The 24,568-nt window shown below is 33.9% G+C and overlaps 1 protein-coding gene across 1 annotated transcript in view; it reads right to left on the reverse strand.

Moving 5' to 3' along the window:
- MYH10 (myosin heavy chain 10) overlaps positions 1–24,568 on the reverse strand; it is a 185,257-nt gene that overhangs the window by 144,041 nt on the left and 16,648 nt on the right. The window contains 1 exon segment of the mRNA XM_074311912.1: positions 15,766–16,139. Coding sequence (XP_074168013.1) covers positions 15,766–16,110 — 345 coding nt within the window. The 5' untranslated portion in view covers positions 16,111–16,139.

The raw sequence follows: 24,568 nt of genomic DNA on the forward strand, positions 1-24,568 counted from the left end.
TTATCCCGATGTCAAAAGAAATCTAAAGAAGTATTTTTTAAAAAGGATTAATATGTCAGTATTCTTTATCTATTGGATCAGAAGATCAACAAAAGAATAGTTAGGAAATTGATGAGATTAAAGTATAACATAAGCCAGAACAGAAATACTTTGAAGAATAAAATGAGGCTTGATAACTGGTGATGCTGAGGGATAACAAAGAGAGTACAAAAAGAGAAATCAATAGAGAAGAGAATCAAATGACCACTGATGAGAGCATTCCATACTCTTGAACCAGGGTGCTAGGAACTAGGAAGTGAGAAGACAAATCTGATTTGCAAGAAGATATTCAGTTTAGGGCATACTGAAGTTGTGGTTTTGGAAAAACATCAAATAGAAATATCTAGCCAGCAACTAGAAGAATATGCGAAACTATAAAGACAATAAGAAGTGAGAGTTAAAGCCTCAAGAATTGATCATGTCTCAGGAATAGTAAGAGGGAAGAACTGAGAGCAAAGCAACATTTAGAGAACAAAGATCACAGTCCCATAATGAAGATGAGCCCTAGGATACTGGAGTGACACAAATGAAAAAAACCTAAGACATAATTTCTAAATAATTAATGATCAATTTGTTAATTAAGCTGGCTGGCAATAAATAAACTAATGGCCAGGTATCAAAACCATTTGGTACTATCTAAAAAATAATAGTAGATAGGAGAGTAGATCAAGTACAGAAAACACAGTAGTCAATTGCCTATAGCCTACTGTTGGAAAAAACCCATGGACTCCAGCTTTTAGGATAAAAACTATGTGACAACAAAAATTTATGAGAAAAGCTCAAAATAGTATGGCAGAAATTAGGCATACGCCAACATTTCATATCATATAGCAAGATAAGGTCTAGATGGATTCATGATTTAGTAATAAAGCATATAAGCAAATTAGAAAAGCAAGGGATAACTTACCTGGCAGATCTTTGAAGAAGGAGGAATTTATGCTCAGAGAAAAACTAGATAACATTATGAATTACAAAATGGACAATTTTGATAACATTGAAAAGTTTTGCACAAACAAAACCAAAGCAGCTATGATAAGAAAGGAAGCAGGAAGTTGGGAAACATTTTTTATAGTCAGTGTTTCTGATAAAAAGACCTCATTCCTAAAAGTTATATAGAGAACTGGGTCAAATTTACAAGATTACAAGTAATTCAAATTGATAAAATGGTCAAAGAATATGAACAATTTTCAAATGAAGAAATTAAAGCTATTTACATTCAAATAAAAAAATGCTCTAAATCATCACTGACTAGAGAAATATAAATTAAAACTCTGAGGTGCCACCTCACATCTATGTATCAATTAACTGACAGGAAATGATGATTCATATTTGCAGGGGATGTGAGAAAAGTGTAACACTAATGCATTATTAGTAGAGTTGTGAATTGATCTAGCCATTCTATAAAACAATTTGGAACGGTGCACAGAATGTTATAAAACTGGATGTATATGAGTGGTATGTGTATAGGTACGTATGTGTATGTATATAATGTATACAACAAAAGCCTTTGATCCAACAGTGCCTCCACTGGGTCTGTATCCCAAAGAGAGCATAAAAGAGGGAAAGGGACATGTGCAAAAATGTTTGTAGCAGCAAGGAAATGGAAATGGATTGGATGCCCATCATTTGAGGAATGGCTGAATAACTTACAGTACATAAATGTAATGGAATATTATTGTTCTGTAAGAAATTGATTTCAGAAAGCCTGGAAAGACTTCCATGAGACATGACTCTTTCCAATAATGAGATGATTTAGGCCAGTTCCAATGATTTTGTGATGAAGAGAGCCATCTACATCCAGAGAGAGGACTGTGGGAACTAAGTGTAGATCACAACATAGCATTTTCACTTTTTTTGTTATTGTTTGCTTGTATTTTATTTTCTTTCTCATTTTTTTTCTTTTTGATCTGATTTTTCTTGTGCAACAAGATAATTCTTGAATTTAACATTGAATTTAACATATATTTTAATATGTTTAACATATATTGGATTATCTGCTATCTAGAGTAGGAGGAAGGAGGGGAAAATTTGGAACAGGTTTTGCAAGGGTTAATGTTGAAAAATTATCCATGCATATGTTTTGAAAATAAAAAGCTTTACTAAAAAAAAAAAAAGAAAGAAAAAAGGAAGACTTCCAAGAACTGATGCTTAGTGAAGGGAGAAGAATCAGAGGACTATTGTACATAATAACAGCAAGATTATGTGATGATTAACTATAAAAGACTTAATTCTTCTCAGCAATACAGTGATCCAAAACCATTGGATAGACTTGGGATAGATGGTGCCATCAGCATCCAGAGAGAGAGAGAGCTGTGGAGACTGAATATAGATTGAAGCATCTTATTTTCACTTTTTTGTTTGCTTGTTTATTTTTTTTTCTCTCTTGGCTTTTCTCTTGTATTCTAATTTTTCTTTCAAAACATGACTAATATGAAAATGTTTTAAATGACTATCTATGTATGTACATTATACATTATACCACACTGATGCCGCCTTAGGAGTGGAAGGGGTTAGGGAGGAAGAAGAAAAAAATATTTGGAACTCAAAAGCTTGCAAAAGTTAATGTTGAAAACTATCTTTAAATGTAATCGGAAAATAAAATGTTATTAAAATTTAAGAAAAAATAATTAAAATAAATTCATGGCCAGTGGTTTCTCATGGTAAGCAGAAACTTCAATGGAAACTCTGGGAGCTTTCTTTCTTTTTTTTTTTTTCCCCCTGAGGCTGGGTTAAGTGACTTGCCCAGGGTCACACAGCTAGGAAGTGTTAAGTGTTGGAGAACAAATTTGAACTCGGGTCCTCCTGAATTCAAGGCTGGTGCTCTATCCACTGCGCCACCTAGCTGTCCCTTCTGGGAGCTTCCTAAAAGGGAAAGCCCCTATCAAATGAAAATCAATCCTAAATAGGTCCATCTTGTAATTCCTAAGAACTCTCATCATTATTAGAGCAGTAAGAACGCAAAAGACAGAGGGAATGGGCTTGAGTTGAATATGATGGATGATATCGAAAAGATAAAATAAAAAAAAGAGATGAGAAAGAGGAAGGCACTGAAAAAGGGGAAAGGAAGAAAGAAAATTTCCCCTAATGGATGAGAAAGAACTACAATGGAAAGAAAGATGGGGGAAGTGGGGAAGTACTTGAACCTTACTCTCATTGGAATTGATTCTAAGAGGAAATACACTCAATTGGGTATATTAATCTATTTTACCTATAAGAAAATAGGAAGGGAAAGGAAAAAAAGGAGGGGGAAAATGAGGTAAGGGTGGCAAAGTAATAGAAGGGAGAGCAGATTGGGGGAGATAGAAGCAAAACACTTTTAAGGATGGACAGGGTAAAAGAAGAGAAAATAGGATACATAGGGAAAACAGGAATCTATAATTTTGAAAACAAGTTATATATACTATGACCATATGGAACTTATACTAGGAAAGCAGAGCTGGTTCAATAGTAGGCAAACCATACACATAAAACACAACAAAAAAGAAAAAAAAAAAATCAACATATGATTAAGTTATTAGATGCAGAAAAGGCTATTAAACAAAATATTATATCAATTGTTTTAAAATATTTTTAAGAAAAGCATATGGTTGAGATGGGGGCAGAAACAAGATAGCAGAGTAAAGGCAGAGGTCTCCCTCAAAACCCTCCAAATTCCTTTAATTTATGACTCCAAAAAAGAGCAAGAAATGTCTGTGGCAGCAAGATAGGAGGTCCAACCACACCAACACAGCTCCAGGCAGCAAGGCAGAAAAAGGCTGTGGGGCCTCTGAATTAGTAGCACTACTGGTGGCTTCCAGATCACCCTGCCCAGAAACACCAAAGATGACTTGGAAGGTCAGCAGGAAAAAAAAGTTCATCTCAACTAGGGTGAGAGGGTATTGGGAAATCAGCAAAATCAAGCATGGGGAGTGGCAATGCCTCAGCCCAAAGGAAGTCTCTTTATTAGAAGAACTTTGTTGCTTTAGCACACTAGAACTTATGCTACGATGGAGCAGAGACCCTCCTCAGAGTTCCTTACAGCAGAAAAGAGTCTTGTGGCCAGGTACCTATAAATTATCTCTGAAAATAGCTGCATAACACCCCTGAAACTTGGGATATTATACCTTCCACTGTAGAAACAAAGCCCTACTTTAACAAAGAATTAAAAGCCAAGTAAAATAATAATAATATCATAATAATAGGCTGGGGAAAAGAGCAAAACAGAAAAAGATTCTGACCACAGAAAGCGACTGTGGTGACAAGGAAGAACAAAATATATACCCAGAAAAAGATTACAAAATCAAAGCTTCTATATCCAAAGCCTCCAAAAAAAGTAAGAATTAGTCTCAGGCCGTGGAAAGGCTCAAATGAAATCAAATAAAAGAGATAGAGGAAAAATTGGGAAGAGAAATGAGAGTGAATCAAAAGGAAGTACGAAAAGAGTGCCTTAAAAAAGCAAAATTGGCCAAATGGAAAAAGAGGTACAAAAGCTCACTGGGGAAAATAATTCCTTAATTTTGAATTCTAAAAATTAGAATTGAGCAAATGGAAAGTTAATGACTTTATGAGAAATCAAGGAACAATAAAACAAAGCCAAAAGAATCAGAGAAAAATATGAAATTGGAAAAACAGCTGACCTGGAAAAATAGATCCAAGAGAGATAATTTTAACAACCATGATCAAAAAAAGAGCTTATACATCATCTTTTAAGAAATTATCAAGGAAAACTATTCTGATATTCTAGAACCAGAAAGTAAAATAGAAATGGAAAGAATCCATTGATCACCTCCTGAAAGCGATCCCAAGATGAAAACTTCCAGGAATATTATAGCCAAATTCCAGAACTCCCATGTCAAGGAGAAAATACTGAAATCATCCAGAAAGAAATAATTCAAGTATAGTAAAGCCACAGTCAAAATAACACAAAATTAACAGCTTCTACATTAAAGGATTGGAGAAAATTGGAGAAAATGATATTTTGGAGAGCAAAAACAGGATTACAAGAATTATAACCAAGATCACTTACCCAGTAAAAAAATGAGTATAATTCCTCAAGGGGGAAAATGGACATTCAATGGAATAGAGAACTTTCAAACATTTGTAATGAAAAGATCAGAGCTAAATAGAAAATCTGATTTTAAAATACAGAACTCGGGAGAAGAATAAGGAGGTAATCAAGAAAGGGATATCATAAGGGACTTAATAAGGTCAAACTGTATTCCTACATTGGTGAATGATACTTGTAACTAATAAGAATTTTCTCATTATTATGGCAGTTATAAGGAGTATATATAGACAGAAGGCACAGATGGCAGTTGCATATGGAGATAATATCTAAAAAAACAAAAATAAAAGGAGCAGCTACGTGGCACAGAGGATAGAACACCAGGCCTGAAGTCAAATCTGGCTTCAGACATTTAACATTTATTAGATATGTAACTGGGGCAAATTACTTAACCCAGTGGTCCTCAAACTTTTTAAATAGGGGGCCAGTTCACTATAACTCAGACTGTTGGAGTGCTGGACTATAGTAAAAACAAAAACTCACACTCTGTGTCTCCGCCCCTCAGCCCATTTGCCATAACCGGACAGGCCCGCAGGCTGTAGTTTGAGAACCCCTGAGTCTTAACCCCAAGTTCCTCACCAAAAAACACAATTAATTAATTAGTTAGTTAATTAATTAAGGGGTGAGAGAAGAATGTACTGGGAGAATAGGAAAGGGAGAGGCGGAATGGCATAAATTATCTGCACCCAAAAAGAGGCAATAAAAAGCTTTTACAGTGGGGGAAAGGGAAAGAGGAAGTATGGGAGGTGAATATCGAGTAAATTTCACTTTCATCAGAATTGGTTCAAAGAGGAAATAATATATGCACCATCTAGCCTACCCAGAAAGTTGGAGAGGAAGAAGATCTGGGAAATTGAGGTTGGGGGGGGGTGAGGGGGAGAGTTTTAAGAGGAGAGGGCATTGTAGGGGAGGGAGTGGGCAGTAGTAAAACACTTTTCAGGAGAAACAGAATGAAAGGAGAGAGATAACAGAATAAATGGGGAGAAATATAGTTAGCAGTAATAACTGCAAAAGAATTTTGAAGTAATTTCTTTGATAAAGCTTCATTTCTCAACCATAAATGGAAGTCAAATATATAATAAGAACCATCCTCCAATTGGCAAATGATCAAAAGTATGAACTATGCCCAAAGAACTATAGTCATGCATATTCTTTGACCTAACAAGACCACTACTAAGCATGAATTTCAAGAGATTAAAAAAAAAAAAAAAAAAAAGGAAAAGAATCATTTGTACAAAAATATTTATAGCAACTATTTTCTCAAGACAAAAAGTTGGAAATTGAGGATATGCCCATCAATTGGGGAATAACTGAATAAGCTGAGGTATGTGATTATGATGAAATATTATTGTTCTACAGGAAATGATAAGCAAAATGGTCTCAGAAAAACCTGGAAAATCCTCAATGAACTAAAGCACTTTTTCAGTATGTACAAAGTAACAGCAATATTGTGAGATGATCAGCTGTGAATCCATGACTACTCTGAAGGAGTAGTGAAAAATACAAAATACTATCCATACCTACAGAAAGAACTTTGTCTGAATACAGAATGAAATATACTATTTTACTTTTATTTTTTTTTTTCTTGAGGGTTTTTCCTCCCACAACATGACTTTTATGGAAATGTTTTGTATAACTTCACATGTGCCTTCTTAATGAGAGGTGAGGATGGAAAGAAAGGAAGAGAATCTAGAACTGATAGTATTTTTAAAATAAATATTAAAAACTGTTTTACATTTACATGGGGAAAATAAAAATATTAAAATTTTTAAAAGATAGGGTTAAATAGCACTATCTTTAATCTGGTGAGTAGAATCTATGTGAAACCAAAAGCCAGCATTATATGTAATGGAAATAATCTAGAGGATGAGAGAAATTAACCAATTATTAATACTGGGATCTAGGGTTTTTTCCTCTTTGAGTTTCCTCATTCCTCATTCAAAGCCCAGTCCTTGGGAAGGATAAGAGCTGACAGTGAGACTAGCCTAACCCTAATGAGACTAGTCTAACCAAAAATATTCTTTTCAATTTTGGGCAGAACCCCACCCAAATGGGAGTGTTTTTTTGTGATTAAAATGAAAAGAGAATCTAATGTAGGTGAATTCAGGCCCTAAATAGGATTAGTCCTTAGGATTAGAACCTCATTGTTCAATTTAAGGGGTCTGGGGATGTCTTAGTGTAGAAAATATGAATAAGAATGATCTGGAGAAGAAAGATTCTTTGTCCTGAGTACTCAAGGATGAATCTCATGATGAAGTTCACAGCAAGAGGAGTGAAAGACTTTTGGCCCATCTTCTCATTAATATGTCCACTCTCTCATTGACTGGAATGACATCCATGGTCTTTTTTTTGTCTTAAATGGAGAGGAGAGAGAGAGGGAGAGGGGAGAGGAGAGGGGAGAGGAGAGGAGAGGAGAGGAGAGAAGAGGAGAGGAGAGAAGAGGAGAGGGAAGAGGGGAGAGGGGGGAGGGGAGGGGGGAGGGAGGGGAGGGCGGTGGGAGGGGAGGGGAGAAGAGAGGAGAGGAGGGGAGGGGAAAGAGAGGGGAGAGGGGGGAGAGGGGGGAGAGGGGGGAGAGGGGGGAGGGGGGAGAGGGGGGAGAGAGGGGAGAGAGGGGGGAGAGAGAGAACATTTAACCATCAATTTATTATTTGCAAGCCTAACTAATAAATTGATTGTTAATTGCCTAGAAACTCTCCCAGAATTTTCAATTCTTTTACATTAGATCTGTTCTGACAAGAAGGGGTTCCCATAACTCTCTACCCTGCACCAAACCTAATCAGATAGACATATTTTTTAAATTCTGTACTTTTGAGGGTTTTTTTTTAAGTGGTATACAGAATTGCTGATGACGTATGGATTTATTTATTTTGCTGGTGCTTTTATTTCAGTTTTTTTTTTAGTCGATTAGTATTCCCTAAGCCATCATATAATTTGCAAAAAGTTGTAATTTTGTTTATGCTTTTTTCTCCATCATATTTTTGCCATTTATAAAGCTATTATTTCTAGCACTGTATCCAATAAATCTTTGCTTTATCTGACCTCAATAGAAAAGTCTTAAGATTGTAAAGGGCTGAAACTCTGAATAGGTGCACTGGAATCAGACAACCAAGCATTTAATGCTAATTACCTATCAGACAATACTCTATTAGCATATGCCTGGAAAATGGCCCTTCTCACTATTCTTTGAGAATCTTTTGGTGTATACAGATAATTGTTAGGAGGGATTAGGGAGTGAAGTAAGACAAGCTAGAGTCATTTTGGAAGACAATGAGAAGAAGGGAAGTTGGTGGCAAGTTGGAGTTTTGTCCATCTGCTTTACTTCTCCTCCTAAAGACCAAGGACTTTGCTGATCCTGAGGTCAACAGGGAGCTAACTTGGACTTCACATGAGATGAATGAAAATTCTGAGATAATGGGTCAAAAGCAGGACCATGCCATGCCAAGGAACCTCTCTCTCTCCTTGGCATAACTGCCTGCCAGGACCCTGCCCACTGTGAAGAGACTCCCTTTTCTCAGTGTTTACATCCCTCTTTAATCTCTCTGCTAGGATTTCTTTACACCTGTTTCTCTCTCTGCCAGGATCCTGTCACTCAGAAGTCAGTCTTCCTAGCAAAAGCTGACTTCTTAGTGCCAATAAACTTCTTTTTGCCAGTCTAACTTTTCGAGTTCATAAATTCTTTCACATTGGACACTGATCAGAAAGGAGTTCCCACAATTCTCTGCACTGCCACTAATCTCATCATATCTGCCTAGATAAATATAGATATAAATGCTAGATAAATAAGTGGAGAAATATTAATTGCTGGTGATTAAGCTATGCCAACATAAAAAAATATTAAGCAATCTACCTTATTTAATTTCATACCAATCAACTATCAAAATCAACTATAAAAAATAAAAACTATCAAAAGTTCTATTATAGGACTAAATAAAAAACATTCATCTGATAGAACAAAGATCAAGAATCTCATGATAAACAGTCGGAAAAAGTGGAAAGGAAGCGAACTGAGTGTTATCAGATCTTCAACTATCATACAAAGTTGTAATCATCAAAATGATCTCAAAACTATCTAAAAATATCATCAAGGAACAAATTATATACAATAGCAAATAAAACAAGTAGCCTTAACATTTGATAAAACCAAAGGCCCTAACTACTGAGATGAGGTTCACTATTTAAAACAACTGCTAAATAACTGGAAAAAATTAGGTTTAAACTAACATCTCATGCCACATATCTAAATAAGCTCAAAGATTACATGATGTTAAAAGTCTGTATCACAAATTAGAAATACAAAAAGAAATTATCTTTTGTAGATATGAAAAGGAAAATGCTCATGATCAAATGAAAGAATCTCAGATAATAAGAATTTTAACATATGAAATTAAACAATTCTTCACAAACAAAACCAATATTGTTTAGATAAGAAAGGAAAGAGTTAATGGGGGGGGAAATCGTCATAAGTTTCTCTGACAAAGTTTCCCTAAGAATATATGAGGAGCTGGTTCAAATTTATTAGACATTTTCCCAACTGATAGTAAAAAACGTAGTTTTCAAAGAAAGAAATTTAAGCTATAAGATTTTCACATCCATAAGAAAAAATGTTCCAAATTGTAAAACAGATATGCAGTTCCAAAGTTCACAAAACAAAGGAAGAGAATTAGAGGGGCTTTGGAAAATGTACATGTAAATGTATTGTTGGCCAAGCTGTGAATTGATCAAACTATTCTGGACAGCAACTTGGAACACTGCCCTAGTCACTAAATTGCTTGTAACTTTGACCCTGTGATAAAAAAATGAACATCAATGAAATATTTCAAAAACACACAGAAAAGAGCAGAAGATTGTTCTTAGAGAAAGAGGAAAGGTTTGTACTATCATGTTAAATTTAATGTATTATTGAAAAATAATTTGTATATGATAAATCTAATGGTTTTATTTGCAAACCTCTTTTTATGGGGAAAATGTTTATTTGATGATTTTCTAGTTTATAACATTAAAAAATTAAAGGAAAGTAGGAAATTATAAAAAGTTTTAGAATGCTGCTGAGTGAAGTGAAGTGAGCTGAACCAGGTAAACAATTTATGCAATAACAACTACACTGTAAGAATGAAAAATATATTTTTAGATAAAGTCAATGTGGGAATTTGATTCGGCAGACTGAACATTTGTTACAAGGTAGTGTTGTTTTCTGAGGGAGAGGAGAGAGATGATTGTTTTTATTTTTGATAGGAAAGATAGAAAGAAAATAAATAGTTGCTAGGGGAAAAAAGTTTTCAACCCAACTGCAGCAGCAGTGTTAGTAACGTGATAAATATTGAGTGTAACAAATGCATTTATCTATCCAAAACATTCTGCCAGAGTCTATATCCATTCAGCTCTATGTTTTTAACCATCTTTATAACTACATCTTTATTTTGTCACAGTAATTGAAAACCCTGAGTAATCAAGAAAATAAAAATGGTCTATGTGTTATGACATGGAAGTATATTATTTATCTTAGAAAACTTTCATTAAAAGCAGAAAAACTATTAAAATGAAAATTAACCAAAAAAAAAAAAAAAAGGAAAATTAACCCTCAGCAATTTGAAAAGAAAACAATTAAGTCCCAGGACAATACACCCAAGGTTTTCCCCACAAAAAAGACACTAGGTTAATAATTTATAAATAATTTCTAAATTCTAATTTCTAAAACTGTTAAATCTTCTTTATAAAATACCACTATTTCCCCTTCTATAAGATTACCTGGATGATAAAGTCTAAGAAGATCAAGCTGTTTTATTTTGTTAAGCTGTCTAAATTTAAAATGTTACACATATAGAATTGAAGCTTGCTATTAGTCCCACTGTTTAACAAACTCTTGCCAAAGAACAAAAAAATTTACTTACTATAATTCTTCTTTGATCAACTGGGAAATGGTATAAATTCTCTTAGAAGTCTTTCTTCCCCCATTTAAACTTTCAAGCTAGATAATAGCAAAGCCTTCCAGTCACAGAATCTATAAATCCTAAATTCAGAGAAACAAAGGACTAGAGAAATTATCTAGTCCAATATCTTCATTTTACAGATGGAAAAAAATGTAGCTTAAGTGTACTGCCCAAATTCACCTCCTGTGCCTCTTTCCGTAGAACCACACTACCCATTCAAGCCACTTTTTAAAAATAAAAATATGTATAATATATTGAACTGATTTTGAATTACTTCTTTAAAAAAAGAAAACAAATTACAGTCCAATTTAATATTAAAACTTTTTTTTTTTAATTTATGGTATTAAATACAAAATCAGAAGAAGAAAAAAAAGAATTAAAAAATGACAGAAAATGGAAATAAAAAACAAAACAGAGCATTGTCATGTGCCCAACAGAAAATCAGGGAGGATTCAAAATGTATTAACAATAAATTTCCACTTCAAGAAAGTATATATAATAGTAAAAGAAATTATATTTACAAATGTCCATCTTTTCTTTGCTTCCTTTTAGGTTATTTTGTTCTCTGCTGCACATTTTTTAAACTTTATTTTTTTTTCCCCCTTTCATTTTCCCCTCTCCCCCCACTTCCCCTAAGCAGGCTACAATTAAGCATAGGTAGATAAATACACACACACACATACACACAAACATATTTATATAAATGCATTTACATCCATCCACAGATCCACACATATACCTACATATAATAAAACTACATGCATACATACCTATATATACTCACACATATATACACACATTTTTCTATATGTAAACATGATCTAAAACAATATTAATATGGCTGACATAAGAGATTTTTCTTGATTGAATCTTAAATTTCACTTTGTCTAAGATCAATGATTACCACCCATCCTTTGCTTTTTCTAATAAATTCTACTTCTGATTCTTCTTGTAGTATTTCTGTATATTTCTTCTTTCCTATTCCTAACTATCTCTAACTACTTTAATTCTGCTCCTTAACTTGCCTTGCTATATTACTTAACTTCACCCCCACCCAAGGATCCTCATTTGTCTTTTTCCTCCACCCTTTCTTTCCCTTCCCCCCAATCTCCCCCATTATTTCTTTATAGATTTTGGAGGGTGCTATACCCTTCACAGTACATATATAGTGTTGCCTCCTCCCCCTATAATGCCTGTATTTATACTTCCTCTATACCTCATTTGTATAATTTTTTGTATAGTATTTATATATTACATACACACACACACACACACACACACACACACACACATATATAGTATAATATAATTGTATAATTACTCTTTTTACCTCTGCCAAGACAGTTTTGCTTTTTAGAGTCAGATCATATTCTACCCCCACCTCTTTTGAGAGCTACCCAATTGCTGTCAATCTTAAAACATATGGTCTATATTTCCATATAAAAAACCAATTGTCCATGTTAATTTCCTTAAAATTAATCTTTGATTTTGGCTCTTATATGTTAAACTTTCTATTAAGTTAAGGTTTAGTTGAGAAAAGTCCAGAAGACCTGCAAGTTCACTGAACTTCTATTTTTTTAATTCAATATTTTGAATAATTTTATTGGATATTATTTTGGGCCACAGGTTAGTTATTTTATTGCCAATATATGTGACTCAAGGACTTGCTGTCTTGTATTGTGACTATTGATAAGTCGTATGCCAGCATATTTGAATTTTTTTTTCTTGTTTCTTGCAAAGTTTGGCAATAATATTTTCTTCAAAATCTCTTAGAGGTTGTGATTGGTGGATTTTTTCTATTTCTATTTTCTTCTCATTCTATCACTCCAGGACAATTTTCTTAAATTATTTCTGGCACTGTTGTGTTAAAGATGTTTCACATTCTGTTCCATTTTTTCATTCTTTATATTTTGTTTAATTATTTCTTGGTCTCTTGTAGCTTCACTGGCTTCCCCTTGCCCCCCAATTGTAGTTTTCAAAGAATTGTTTTTGACTTTAAGACTCTGAATATAATATCTTCTGTTATTATATATGCTTTCTTGAAAGGGAAATTTATCTTTCTTGATTGTCTACATGACATTGGGGGTAGATGGGTGGCACACTGGATAGAGCACTGGTTCTGGAGTTAGTAGAACCTGAGTTCAAATCAAGTCACTTAACCCCAATTGCCTAAACCAAAAATCAAACTTTTTTTTGAGTTCTATAAATTCTCTCTGGACAGAAAGTCATTTAATGTACTCTTTGGAGTAGAAGAAGCTTTTTTTTTTTTTTTTTACTTCAGTATCCTTCTCTGAAGAGGAACCCCAGTCTTCCTTATTCCCATAGTAACTAGTTTCTATGATTGGGTTCCTTCTTATTTGTGGGTTCATTTTTCTTTAATGAGAAGTAATCTCTAATCATGGGGTGGGGAGATGGTGCCTCTAGAATTCAAATCTAAAACCAGACACCTGCTACTCTTGACAGTCAATTTACTTCACCATTATCTGGATGAATAAAATATAAATAAACTCTGAAAAGCAGGCACCAAATGAAATCAATTTCTCTCAAATGTTCCAAGTGACTAAGTAAAACATTAAGATTTTAAACCAGACTTAACTAACCTCATTAAATGGTTCCTCAAAAACATTAGGTAAAAATAATGTTCAATAAGAACACTGACATTAAGAGGTGATCAATGATGTCACACAAAGTTTCTGTTATACCACAGCAATGACATTGTGAAATGGTATTAATTGTCCATAGGAAATCTGCCTATACTACTACCACTATTAATCACATTTACAAAGATATCATTTCTGCAAAGGAAATAAAGCTATCTATAATATACATTCATATAATTTAAATATCTTCCAGAAGTCTATAACAGACATATTCTTTATCTGTCCAAATATTCCCTTAGTCTCCTTTACTAATATCATGTGTGCTAATTTTGGATGTCTTGTCCTGAGTCTTTTCCTCTTTTTTTTTTTTTTCCTTTATGCTCTTATTCAGCTGCAACGGGTTTAAATACTATCTATCTATCTACTTACCTATCTTATAACCTTAGATTAGGGGTTCTTAAACTTTTTCCACTCACAGCCCCTTTTTCACCTGAGAAATTTTTACATGACCCCAGGTATACAAACCAAACATTTACTGATAATAAATCAATTTTGCCACCCCATGCTCAGTTAGGACATGCCATATGGGGCTTTGATTGAGAGCTTAAGAAGCTGAGCTCTGCAGTGTCAGTTCTATCCACTATCCCCTGAACATTATCAGCTATATGTCATGTAGGCAAATCAAACTCATATCCAAAACAGAACTTATGAAGGGTTTTAAAAGCCAAATGGAAGATATTATATTTGATCCTGAAAGTAATAAGGACCAGTCACTTATGAAACATGTGGATGATATGTCACCCAAATAAACAAGTAAAGCATACCTGTGCTTTAGAAAGATCACTTGACAACTGAGTAAAGACTGGATTGGGCTAAGGAAACAATTAAGACAGGGAAACAACCAAGCTACTGCAATAGTCCAGGTGTGAGTTAATAAGGAGGCTGCACAAAGGTGGCGGCAGTGTCAAAGGAGAGAAGGGGGCATCTACAAGAGATGCTATAAACACATAAATGATGGGGCTCAGCAATAGATTCATTATGGGGAGTGTGATATAGAGAATGAAATGTAAAAAATAACACTTAAGAGATCTGTTAAATGAGAAAATTGATCTAGATAATCTCTTAAGGTCTTCTGCAACTTTAAAATTCTATTATTCTCTTGCTATCCCTTCCACCTTATAGAAACATGAATACTTTACAACTGCCAAAAGATGAAAACCAATGGAAACTTCCTTATTTTCCATTGATAGTGCTATAGAAAATTACTATGCTTCCCTGATAACTCACTAGTTATCAGTTTTTATACCAATGATCTACCACTTTCCCACCTATTTTTCTTCAATGCAAACCCATATTCCATCTTACCTACCACTATTTTCTCAGATGTAATCAGAGCCCAGCTGCATTTTTTTCCCCCTATTTTACTCTTCCTAGTGATTTTAGGATCTTGTTTACTTCCTAGATCCATAACACTGTAATACATTTGTATATGTTCAATTAGTTATATGTCATCAGTCAGTAAACAAGCATTTATTAACCACTTACCTATTATTTAGTTACTAAATAAGCAAAAAGGATACAAAGAAGTGCAAAAACAGATCCTGCCTATAAGTAGTATGGAATCAAAGATGGTAGGGACACTGAATATTAAAGGAGCCAGAAATGAGGGAGTGAATGAAGCATTTCAGGAATAGACGGCTACTGTCAGTATAAAGAAACAGAGACATATACAGAAAGTGCTTATTAGAAACTACAAATAGATTGAGGAAGCTGGAAAACAGCACATGGAGGAGAGTAGACAGCAAGCAAATGTGCAAAAAGCAAAGATTGTGAAGAGTTTTAAATGCCAGAGCATACTTGATCCTGAAAGTAATAAGGAATCTATTAGAATTAATGAGTAGGAAGATGACCTAAACTGATATGCAAATTAAGTTTATATTCCAAACAAAGGACCGCCTGGATAATCAGATTACCTTTTTTATCTTCAATATTACTGCTGAACAAAAAGAAATTCTAGTAGAGAATATGGTGATTCAATGTGCTCATACACTTATGACATGGGTTACCATTTACAATAATTTGTAGTTACTTCTCATATTCATTCAGTTTTAAATACTATCTTTTTGGAAAAAGTTTTTTTAGAAAAAATACTTACATAAATAAGTCCAGAATAATAACGGTCCTTGAGATTATGTAAAACAGATGCTTCATTCAAACATGTTAATTCTGCCATATCTTCCACTTTGGAAAATTTAGGTGGGTTCATCTTTTGAATATCATCTTTATTGACCATTGCTTTCTTTCCATTCTCTGCCAATTCAACTATAACTTCATCTCCTCTCTCTTCCTTGATACTTGCTGCCTCAAAACCATGGCGTTCTGATGGAATCCAAACCAGCTTTTTAGCAGTCCAATCAGCCTGAGTGGCAGGATTGTAAATTACAGCCCTATCCACAAAGAGATACCTCTCCGGATCTTCAAGTCCACTCCTCTGCGCCATTGTAAAGGGAAAAATACAATGGTATATGCCTACAAAGGAAGAAAAGAAAACCTATGTTTAAAAAATAAGTATACAAAGCTGAATCACAAAATTCAACCATACTACAAACCCAAAACAACAACTTTAATGAACAAGTTGAAAAATGTTGGGAATTCCTCATCATATCTACTTTAACAAAGACTCCAAAGCAAACTTTAGGTAGGAGTCACTATAATACCTATAGTGGTTTAGTGCCTAAAAGCTAAAAAAAAAAACAAAATCACAAATGGACATAAAATATATCTAAATCCCAAAATTACAAGAACAGAAGGCAGTTTTAACAATGCTCCTTACTGACATGCACACCTGGAAGTGTACCAGCTAAAATAAGCATAGGGATTATAGGAACAAAATTATAAAAAACTTTTTATGCAAATAAAGTCAGATTTAAATAACTGGAGAAATACTAACTGTGCATGGCTAGCTAGCACCAATATGATAAAAACAATTTTACCTAAGTAAATGTATATATGTAATGTCATGCCAGTTGTATTATCGAAAAACATTTTACTGAGTTAGAAAATGAAATTTTAAAAAATTTATTTGGAAGAACAAAAAGAATATCAAGGGAACTAATAAAAAAATGTAAAGAAAGAATTTGGCAGTATCAGATTTCAAAATATATAATAAGACAGTAGTAAGTATCAAAATTTTCTGTTACTGGCTAAAAAATAGAAAGGCAGATCAATCAATGGAAAAGAGCAAATATACAATTTAAGCTTATGTTTGACAGGTACAAACACTTGAAAGTTTTATGGCCAAGAATTCATTATTCGCTTTTTTTAAAAAGTTGGGAAAGCTAAAAAGCAATCTGGCAGAAACTGGACATAGATCAGTATCTTACACCATTTACCAAAATAAGGTCAAAATGGATGTATGACCTAAATATAAAAAGGAGATATTACAAGAAAATGTGAAAAATATGGATATCACTACCTATCAGACTTATGGATATGCAAACAATTAATGAATAAAAGAGACAGCATTATGAGGTGTAAAATTTCAATTACATTAAATTCAAAAAGGGTTTTTTCACAAATAAAACAAATGTAACCAAGATTAGAAGGAAAGCAAAAATTGAGGGGAAATTTTTAGACAATTTTTCAGATGAGAATATAACTCATTCCCTAATTGACAAATTGATGAAAATGTTGACTCATGTCAAAGGATATGAACAGGAAGTTTTCTGATAGAATCAAAACAATTTAGTCATGTGAAAAAACACACTAAATCATTATTAGAGAAATTCAAATTAGAATAATCTTGTAAAATCATTTAATATCCATCAGACTGTCTAAAGTGATAGAAAATAAAAGCAACAAATGGAGGGGATGTTAAAAAAAAATGGGACATTAATTTACTATTGTGAAATTGTGAACTGATACAAACATTCTGGAAAGAAATTTGGAATTATGTCCAAAGTTACAAAGAGTTATAAAACTATGTACACAAAACTGCATAAAATTACTTTTAACCTAGGAATACCGTTAGTGGGTCTATCTCCCAAGATGATTATGGAAAAAGGAAAAAGAATCTACATTTTCTAAAATATTTATAGTAGTTCTCTTTGTAGTAGTAAAGAACTGGAAACTGCTAATATAACCAGCAACTGGAGAAAGGCTAAACAAATTGTGGTAGGATTCTGATAGACGTTACTGCATTACAGAAATGTGAGCTCGAGTTAAAAAAAAAAAATTAAGATAAGTATGAAATAAAGGAAAATAAGCAGAAGCAAGAGAATATTGTATAGAGTATTAGTAATATTTTTTAAAGAACTTGAGTAACCAAGTCATTTTAACTATTATGAATACTCAAATTAATTACAAAGAACTCGTGAAGAAAGATGCTATCTGCATGCAGAGAAAGAACTGATAAGAGTATGTATAGGGGCAGCTAGGTGATGCAGTGGATAGAGCACCAGCCTTGAATTCAGGAGGACCCAAGTTCAAATCTGGTCTCAGACACTTAACACTTCCTAGCTGTGTGACCCTGGGCAAGTCACTTAACCCCAGTCTCAGGAAAAAAAAAAAAGTATATATAGTGTAGATTTACACACACACATACATATTGTGTCTAATGGAAACCATTTCTTGGGGGGAAGGGGAAAGTGGTATATACTTAAAAGGAAAAGTAGAGTTCTAGTTTCACATCCAGTCCTTTAAAAAAAAAATTGTACTTTGTTATGGAAATGTTTGCTTTGTTTCTTAAGTTAAAAATGAAAATAGCATTTTTAAAGAGAGAGACAAGCTGCCTAAGAATAATAAGGTTGTATATCCACTCATATGAAAGAGTGTTCCAAATCACTACTGATCAGAGAAATGCAAATTAAGACAACTCTGAGATATCACTACACACATGTCAGATTGGCTAAGATGACAGGAACAAATAATAATGAATGTTGGAGGGGAAAACTGGAACACTAATACATTGTTGGTGGAGTTGTGAAAGAATTTGGCCATTTTGGAGAGCAATCTGGAACTATGCCCCAAAAGTTATCAAACTGTGTATACCCTTTGATCCAACAGTGCTACTACTGGGCTTATATCCCAAACAAATACTAAGGAGGGGAAAGGGACCTGTGTGTGCCAAAATGTTTGTAGCAGCTCTCTTTGTAGTGGCTAGAAACTGGAAGATAAATGGATGTCCATCAATTGGAGAACGGTTGGGTAAATTATGGTATATGAATGTTATGGAATATTATTGCTCTGTAAGAAAATGACCAGCAAGATGAATTCAGAAAGGCTTGGAGGGACTTGCATGAACTGATACTGAGTGAAATGAGCAGAACTAGAAGATCACTATACACTTCAACAACAATGCTGTATGAAGATGTATTCTGATGGAAGTAGATATCTTCAACATAAAGAAGATCCAACTCACTTCCAGTTGATCAATGATGGACAGAAACAACTACATCCAGAAAAGGAACACTGGGAATTGAATGTAAAATATTAGCACTACTGTTTATCTACCCAGGTTACTTATACCTTCAGAATCCAATACTTAACGTGCAACAAGAAAATTGGATTTACACACATATATTATATCTAGGGTATATTGTAACACATGTAAAATGTATGAGATTGCCTGTCATCTAGGGGAGGGAGTAAAGGGAGGGAGGGGAAAATCTGGAAAAATGAATACAAGGGATAATGTTATAAAAAAAATTACTCATGCATATATACTGTCAAAAATGTATAATTATAAAATTAATAAAATTTTTTAAAAAGGAAAAATAAAAGAATATGATGCTAAGTTGGGGATCTGAATGCTGACTTATCTCAAACTGCAGTGAACTGGGAGTGATAAATCATGAAAAGATATAGACAAAATAAGAGAGGAAGAAAATTTGTGGGCTACACATCTCAAGTAAGCTCCTGAATACATATTAGGATATCCTCATATATGAAAAAACTACCACCTTCCCCCTTCTATGTGTGAGAAAAGAAGATGATTTTCCTACTCTTTGGAAGATAAGTGTTAGTAATATTCTGAAAACATGAACTGTCCTAAGAATAGATCTATACAACTTGTGATTTAAAAAAAAAAAAAAAAAAAAAAAAAGCTTTATAAAACATACACAGACTAATCCCTTTACATTTAGTTATTCCTTTTGCTGATCAATATCCTTACTGTGAGAATTAATAAACAGTTATAATTCCATAAAGGAAAACCAGATGGCCAAAATAGAAAATAGTTCTGAGAGAGGATTGCCGGCCGAGATGGAGGAGAGGAGACACACACACACACACACACACACACACACACACACACACACACACACACACACACACACCCCTACACCTATTTAAGCTCTATCTTTTCTCTCAAAATAATTTATTTCATGAAAAGCTATGAATGTTGGAGGGGATATGGAAAAACTGGGACACTGATACATTGTTGGTGTAGTTGTGAAAGAATCCAGCCATTCTGGAAAGCAATCAGGAATTATGCCCAAAAAGTTATCAAACTGTGTTTGATCCAGCAGTGCTACTAGTGGGCTTACATCTCAAGGAAATACTAAAGAAGGGAAAGGGACCTGTATGTGCCAAAATGTTTGTGGCAGCCTTTTTTGTAGTGGCTAGAAACTGGAAAATGAATGGATGCCCATCAATTGGAGAATGGTTGGGTAAATTGTGGCATATGAATGTTATGGAATATTATTGTTCTGTAAGAAATGACCAACAGGATGAATACAGAGAGGCTTGGAGATACTTATATCAATTGATTCTGAGTGAAACGAGCTGAATTAGAAGATCATTATACACTTCAACAACAATACTGTATGAGGATGTATTCTGATGGAAGTGGATATCTTCAACATAGAGAAGATCTAATCCAATTCCAATTGATCAATGATGGACAGAATCAGCTACACCCAGAAAAGGAACAATGGGAAATGAGTGTAAACTGTTAGCATTTTTTGTTTTTCTCCCCAGGATTATTTTTACCTTCCGAATCCAATTCTTCCTTTGCAACAACAACAACAACAACAACAAAATTTGGTTCTGCACATATATATTGTACCTAGGATATACTATAACATATTTAATATATATGGGAATGCCTGCCATCTAGGGGAGGAGGGGGAGGGAAGGAGGGGAAAAATTCAGAACAGAAGGGAATACAAGGGATAATGTTGTTAAAAATTACCTATGCATATGTACTGTCAAAAAAAAGTTATGATTATAAAATTAATAAAAAAAAAAATAGAAATTGGAAAAAAAAAGCCTCAGAATTAGTACTTGACTAAAAAAAAAAAATTTCACCAGAAAAGGTCTGATTTTGCTTGAGGGTGGGGACTGTTAGATTGGACACAGACTGAAGGCAAGCAGCAACATCACAGCAGACATCATAAGGCAAGCAGCTCATACCTGAGCAGACAGGAGGGGGGTGGGGTATGATCTCAGCCGTTTCTGCAGGAAGAGCTTTACCACAGTGTTGGCTACTTTGGCCTGGCGGCAAGCCAGTAGACAAGCAGAGGAGCTAAAAACACAGGGGGATTATAACCCCAAAAAGCTAGGGTCTCTGGGGACCTGGCCACACCCCCACGGAATGACTCAGCAGGCTCTCAGAATCTCAGAGCCCAGATGCATCACAGACATTGCTGTCCTGCTAATGCCTCACTGCTGCTCCCTACAGTCTGTAGAGGAAGCTTGATAATACCATTCAGTCCCGGCCCCCCCCCCCCAAATCTCCAAACCAGACTGCATTTGTTTTTGTTGTTAGTTTGTTTTCTTTGATTCTTCTTTGACAAAATGAGCAAAAAATTAAAACGGACTAATTACTGAATAGTTTCTATATGGATAGAGAGCAGACTTTAAACCCTGAGGAGACTAAAAACAGACTGTCTCCAGATGAATCTCCAAAGGGGGATATGATCTGCTCTTCAACACAGAAGACTCTCATAGAAGAAATTTAAAAAGGCTCTCACAAGAGAGCTAGAAGAAAAATGGGAAAAGGAAAGGGAAGCTTGGCAAGAGAGTCTGGATAAGTCATCCCACTTATTTAGAGAGAGGGTGGATAAAAAAATCAAATCCTTGAAAAACAGAATTAATGAACTGGAAAAAGAAAATAGATATCTCTAAAAAATAAAACTGGCAAAATGGAAAATGGAAAAAAATTCCACAAAATAAAACAACTCACTTAAAAATTCAATTGGTCAATTACAAAAAGATATAAAAAAGTGAGTGAAGAAAATTCATTAAAAATCAGAATTGAAAAATGAACACGAGGAGACACCAAGAGTCAATCAACCAAAACCAAAAAAATGAAACAGTGAAAAAAAAAATGTCAAATGCTTTCTTGGGAAAACAACAGACTGGAAAATAGATCTAGGAGAGGTAATCTGAGAATTATTGGACTTCCTGAAAAATATGATGAAAAAAAGAGCCTGGACACTATTTTCCAGGAAATTATCAAAGAGAACTGCCCAGATGTTATAGAAACAGAGGGTAAAATAGACATTGAAAGAATTCATCAATCACCTATTGAAAGGGACCCTAAAATCAAAACCCCAAGAAATATAGTGGCCAAATTCCAGAACTATCATACAAAGGAAAAAATACTGCAAGCTGCTAGAAAAAAATCAATTCAAATATAGAGGAGACACAATAAGGATTACTCAGGATCTAGCAATTTCCACATTAAAGGATGGAAGGGTCTGGAATCTGATATTCAGAAAGACTAAGGAATTTGGTATGCAGCCAAAAATAACTTACCCAGCCAAAATGAGCATTTTTTCCAGGTTAGAAAATGGACATTCAACGAAATAAGTGAATTTCATCTATTTCTGATGGAAAAACCAGAACTAATCAAAAAGTTTGATCCATACATATGGAACTCAAGAATAACCTAAAAAAGTACAAAGAAATCTTGGGATCTATATTTCTGCTATCAAGATATATAAACCAGGGGTGGAAAGAAAATTGTACCAGGAAAAGGGTAAAGTAGAGGTACTACATTTCACGAAGAGGCAGAGGAAACCTATTATATCTGAGAGAAAGAATGGAGGGGGGATTAACATAGTGTGTGTCTTATTCTCATTAGAATTGGCTTAAAGAGAAAAATATTAGACACATTCTATTTATGGTGAAACTTCTTCCACCTCATTGAAAAGTGGGAGGGGAAAAGTAAAAAGGGAAGGAGTAAGCCAAGCAGAAGGGAATACAGAAATTTTGAGGAAAAGGGGTAAAATAGGGGGGGGGGATACAAAAAAGGGAGGTCTGTGAGAAGCAAGTGGAGCTCACAAGTTCACAAGTTTAATACTAGGGAAGGGGGGAAAGGAGAAGGAAAGGAGAAAAGCATAAGCAGGGGTTAACAAGATAGCAAGTAATATAGAATTGGTAATTTTAACCATAAGTGTGACCACGATGCAATGAAAATTACATTCAATAAAAAGCCAAGGAAAAATAGAGCAAAAAATAATTAGAAACTAAATAATTTCATACTAAAGAATGATTGGGTGAAACAGCAAATCATAGACATAATTAATAACTTCACCCAAGAAAATGGCAATAATGAGACATCATACTAAAATGTGTGGGATGCAGCCAAAGTAGTAATAAGGGGAAATTTTATGTCTCAAGTGGCCTACATGCATAAAATAGAGAAAGAGAAGGTCAATGAATTAGGCTTGCAACTAAAAATGCTAGAAAAGGAACAAATTAAAAAACCCCAGTCAAACACTAAACTTGAAATTCTAAAAATAAAAGGAGAGATTAAAAGAATTGAAAGTAAAAGAATTCATTAATAAAACCAAGAGTTGATATGAAAATACCAACAAAATAGATAAATCCTTAGTAAATCTGATTTTAAAAAGGAAAGAAGAAACTCAAAATGTTAGTCTTAAAAATGAAAAGGGAGAACTCACCACTAATGAAGAAGAAATTAAAGCAATAATTAGGAGTTACTTTGCCCAGCTTTACGCCAATAAATTTGATAACTTAAATGAAATGGAAGAATACCTTCAAAAATATAGCTTGCCAGATTAACAGAGGAAGAAATAAATAGGTTAAACAGCCCCATCTTAGAAAAGAAAGAGAACAAGCTATTAATCAACTTCCTAAGAAAAAAAACCCCAGGACCAGATGGATTTACATGTGAATTCTACCAAACATTTAAAGAACAATTAACTTCAATGCTATATAAACTATTTGAAAAAATAGGAAATGAAGAAGTCCTACCAAATTCCTTTTATGACACAGACATGGTACTGATACCTAAACCAAGATAGGTTAAAAACAGAGAAAGAAAATTATAACCTAATCTCCCTAATGAATATTGATGCTAAAATTCTAAATAAAATATTAGCAAAAAGATTACAGAAAAATCATCCCCAGGATAATACACTATGACCAAGTAGGATTTATATCAAGAATGCAGGGCTGGTTCAATATTAAGAAAACTATTAGCATAATTGACTATATTAATAACCAAACTAACAAAAACCATATGATCAAATCAATAGATGCAAAAAAAGCATTTGATAAAATCCAACATCCATTCCTAATAAAAACACTTGAGAGTAATAAGACTAAATTGACTTTTCCATAAAATAGTCAGAAGCATATATCAAAAACTGTCAGTAAGCATCATATGTAATGGGGAAAAACCGGAACCTTTCCTAGTAAGATCAGGAGTTAAACAAGGTTGCCCATTTTTCATTATTCTTCAATATCGTATTAGAAACCTCGGCAATAAGAGTTGAGAAGGAGATTAAAGGAATTAGAGTAGGTAATGAGGAAACTAAATTATCACTCTTTGCAGATGATATGATGATATACTTAGAGAACCCCAGAGATTCTACTAAAAAAAGCTTTTAGAAATAATTCACAACTTTAGCAAAGCTGCAGGATACAAAATAAATCCACATAAATCCTCAGCTTTTTTATACAAAATCAACAAAATCCAAGAGCAA

This window comes from Sminthopsis crassicaudata, chromosome 4 (genome assembly GCF_048593235.1).
Source record: "Sminthopsis crassicaudata isolate SCR6 chromosome 4, ASM4859323v1, whole genome shotgun sequence".
Taxonomy (NCBI): domain Eukaryota; kingdom Metazoa; phylum Chordata; class Mammalia; order Dasyuromorphia; family Dasyuridae; genus Sminthopsis; species Sminthopsis crassicaudata.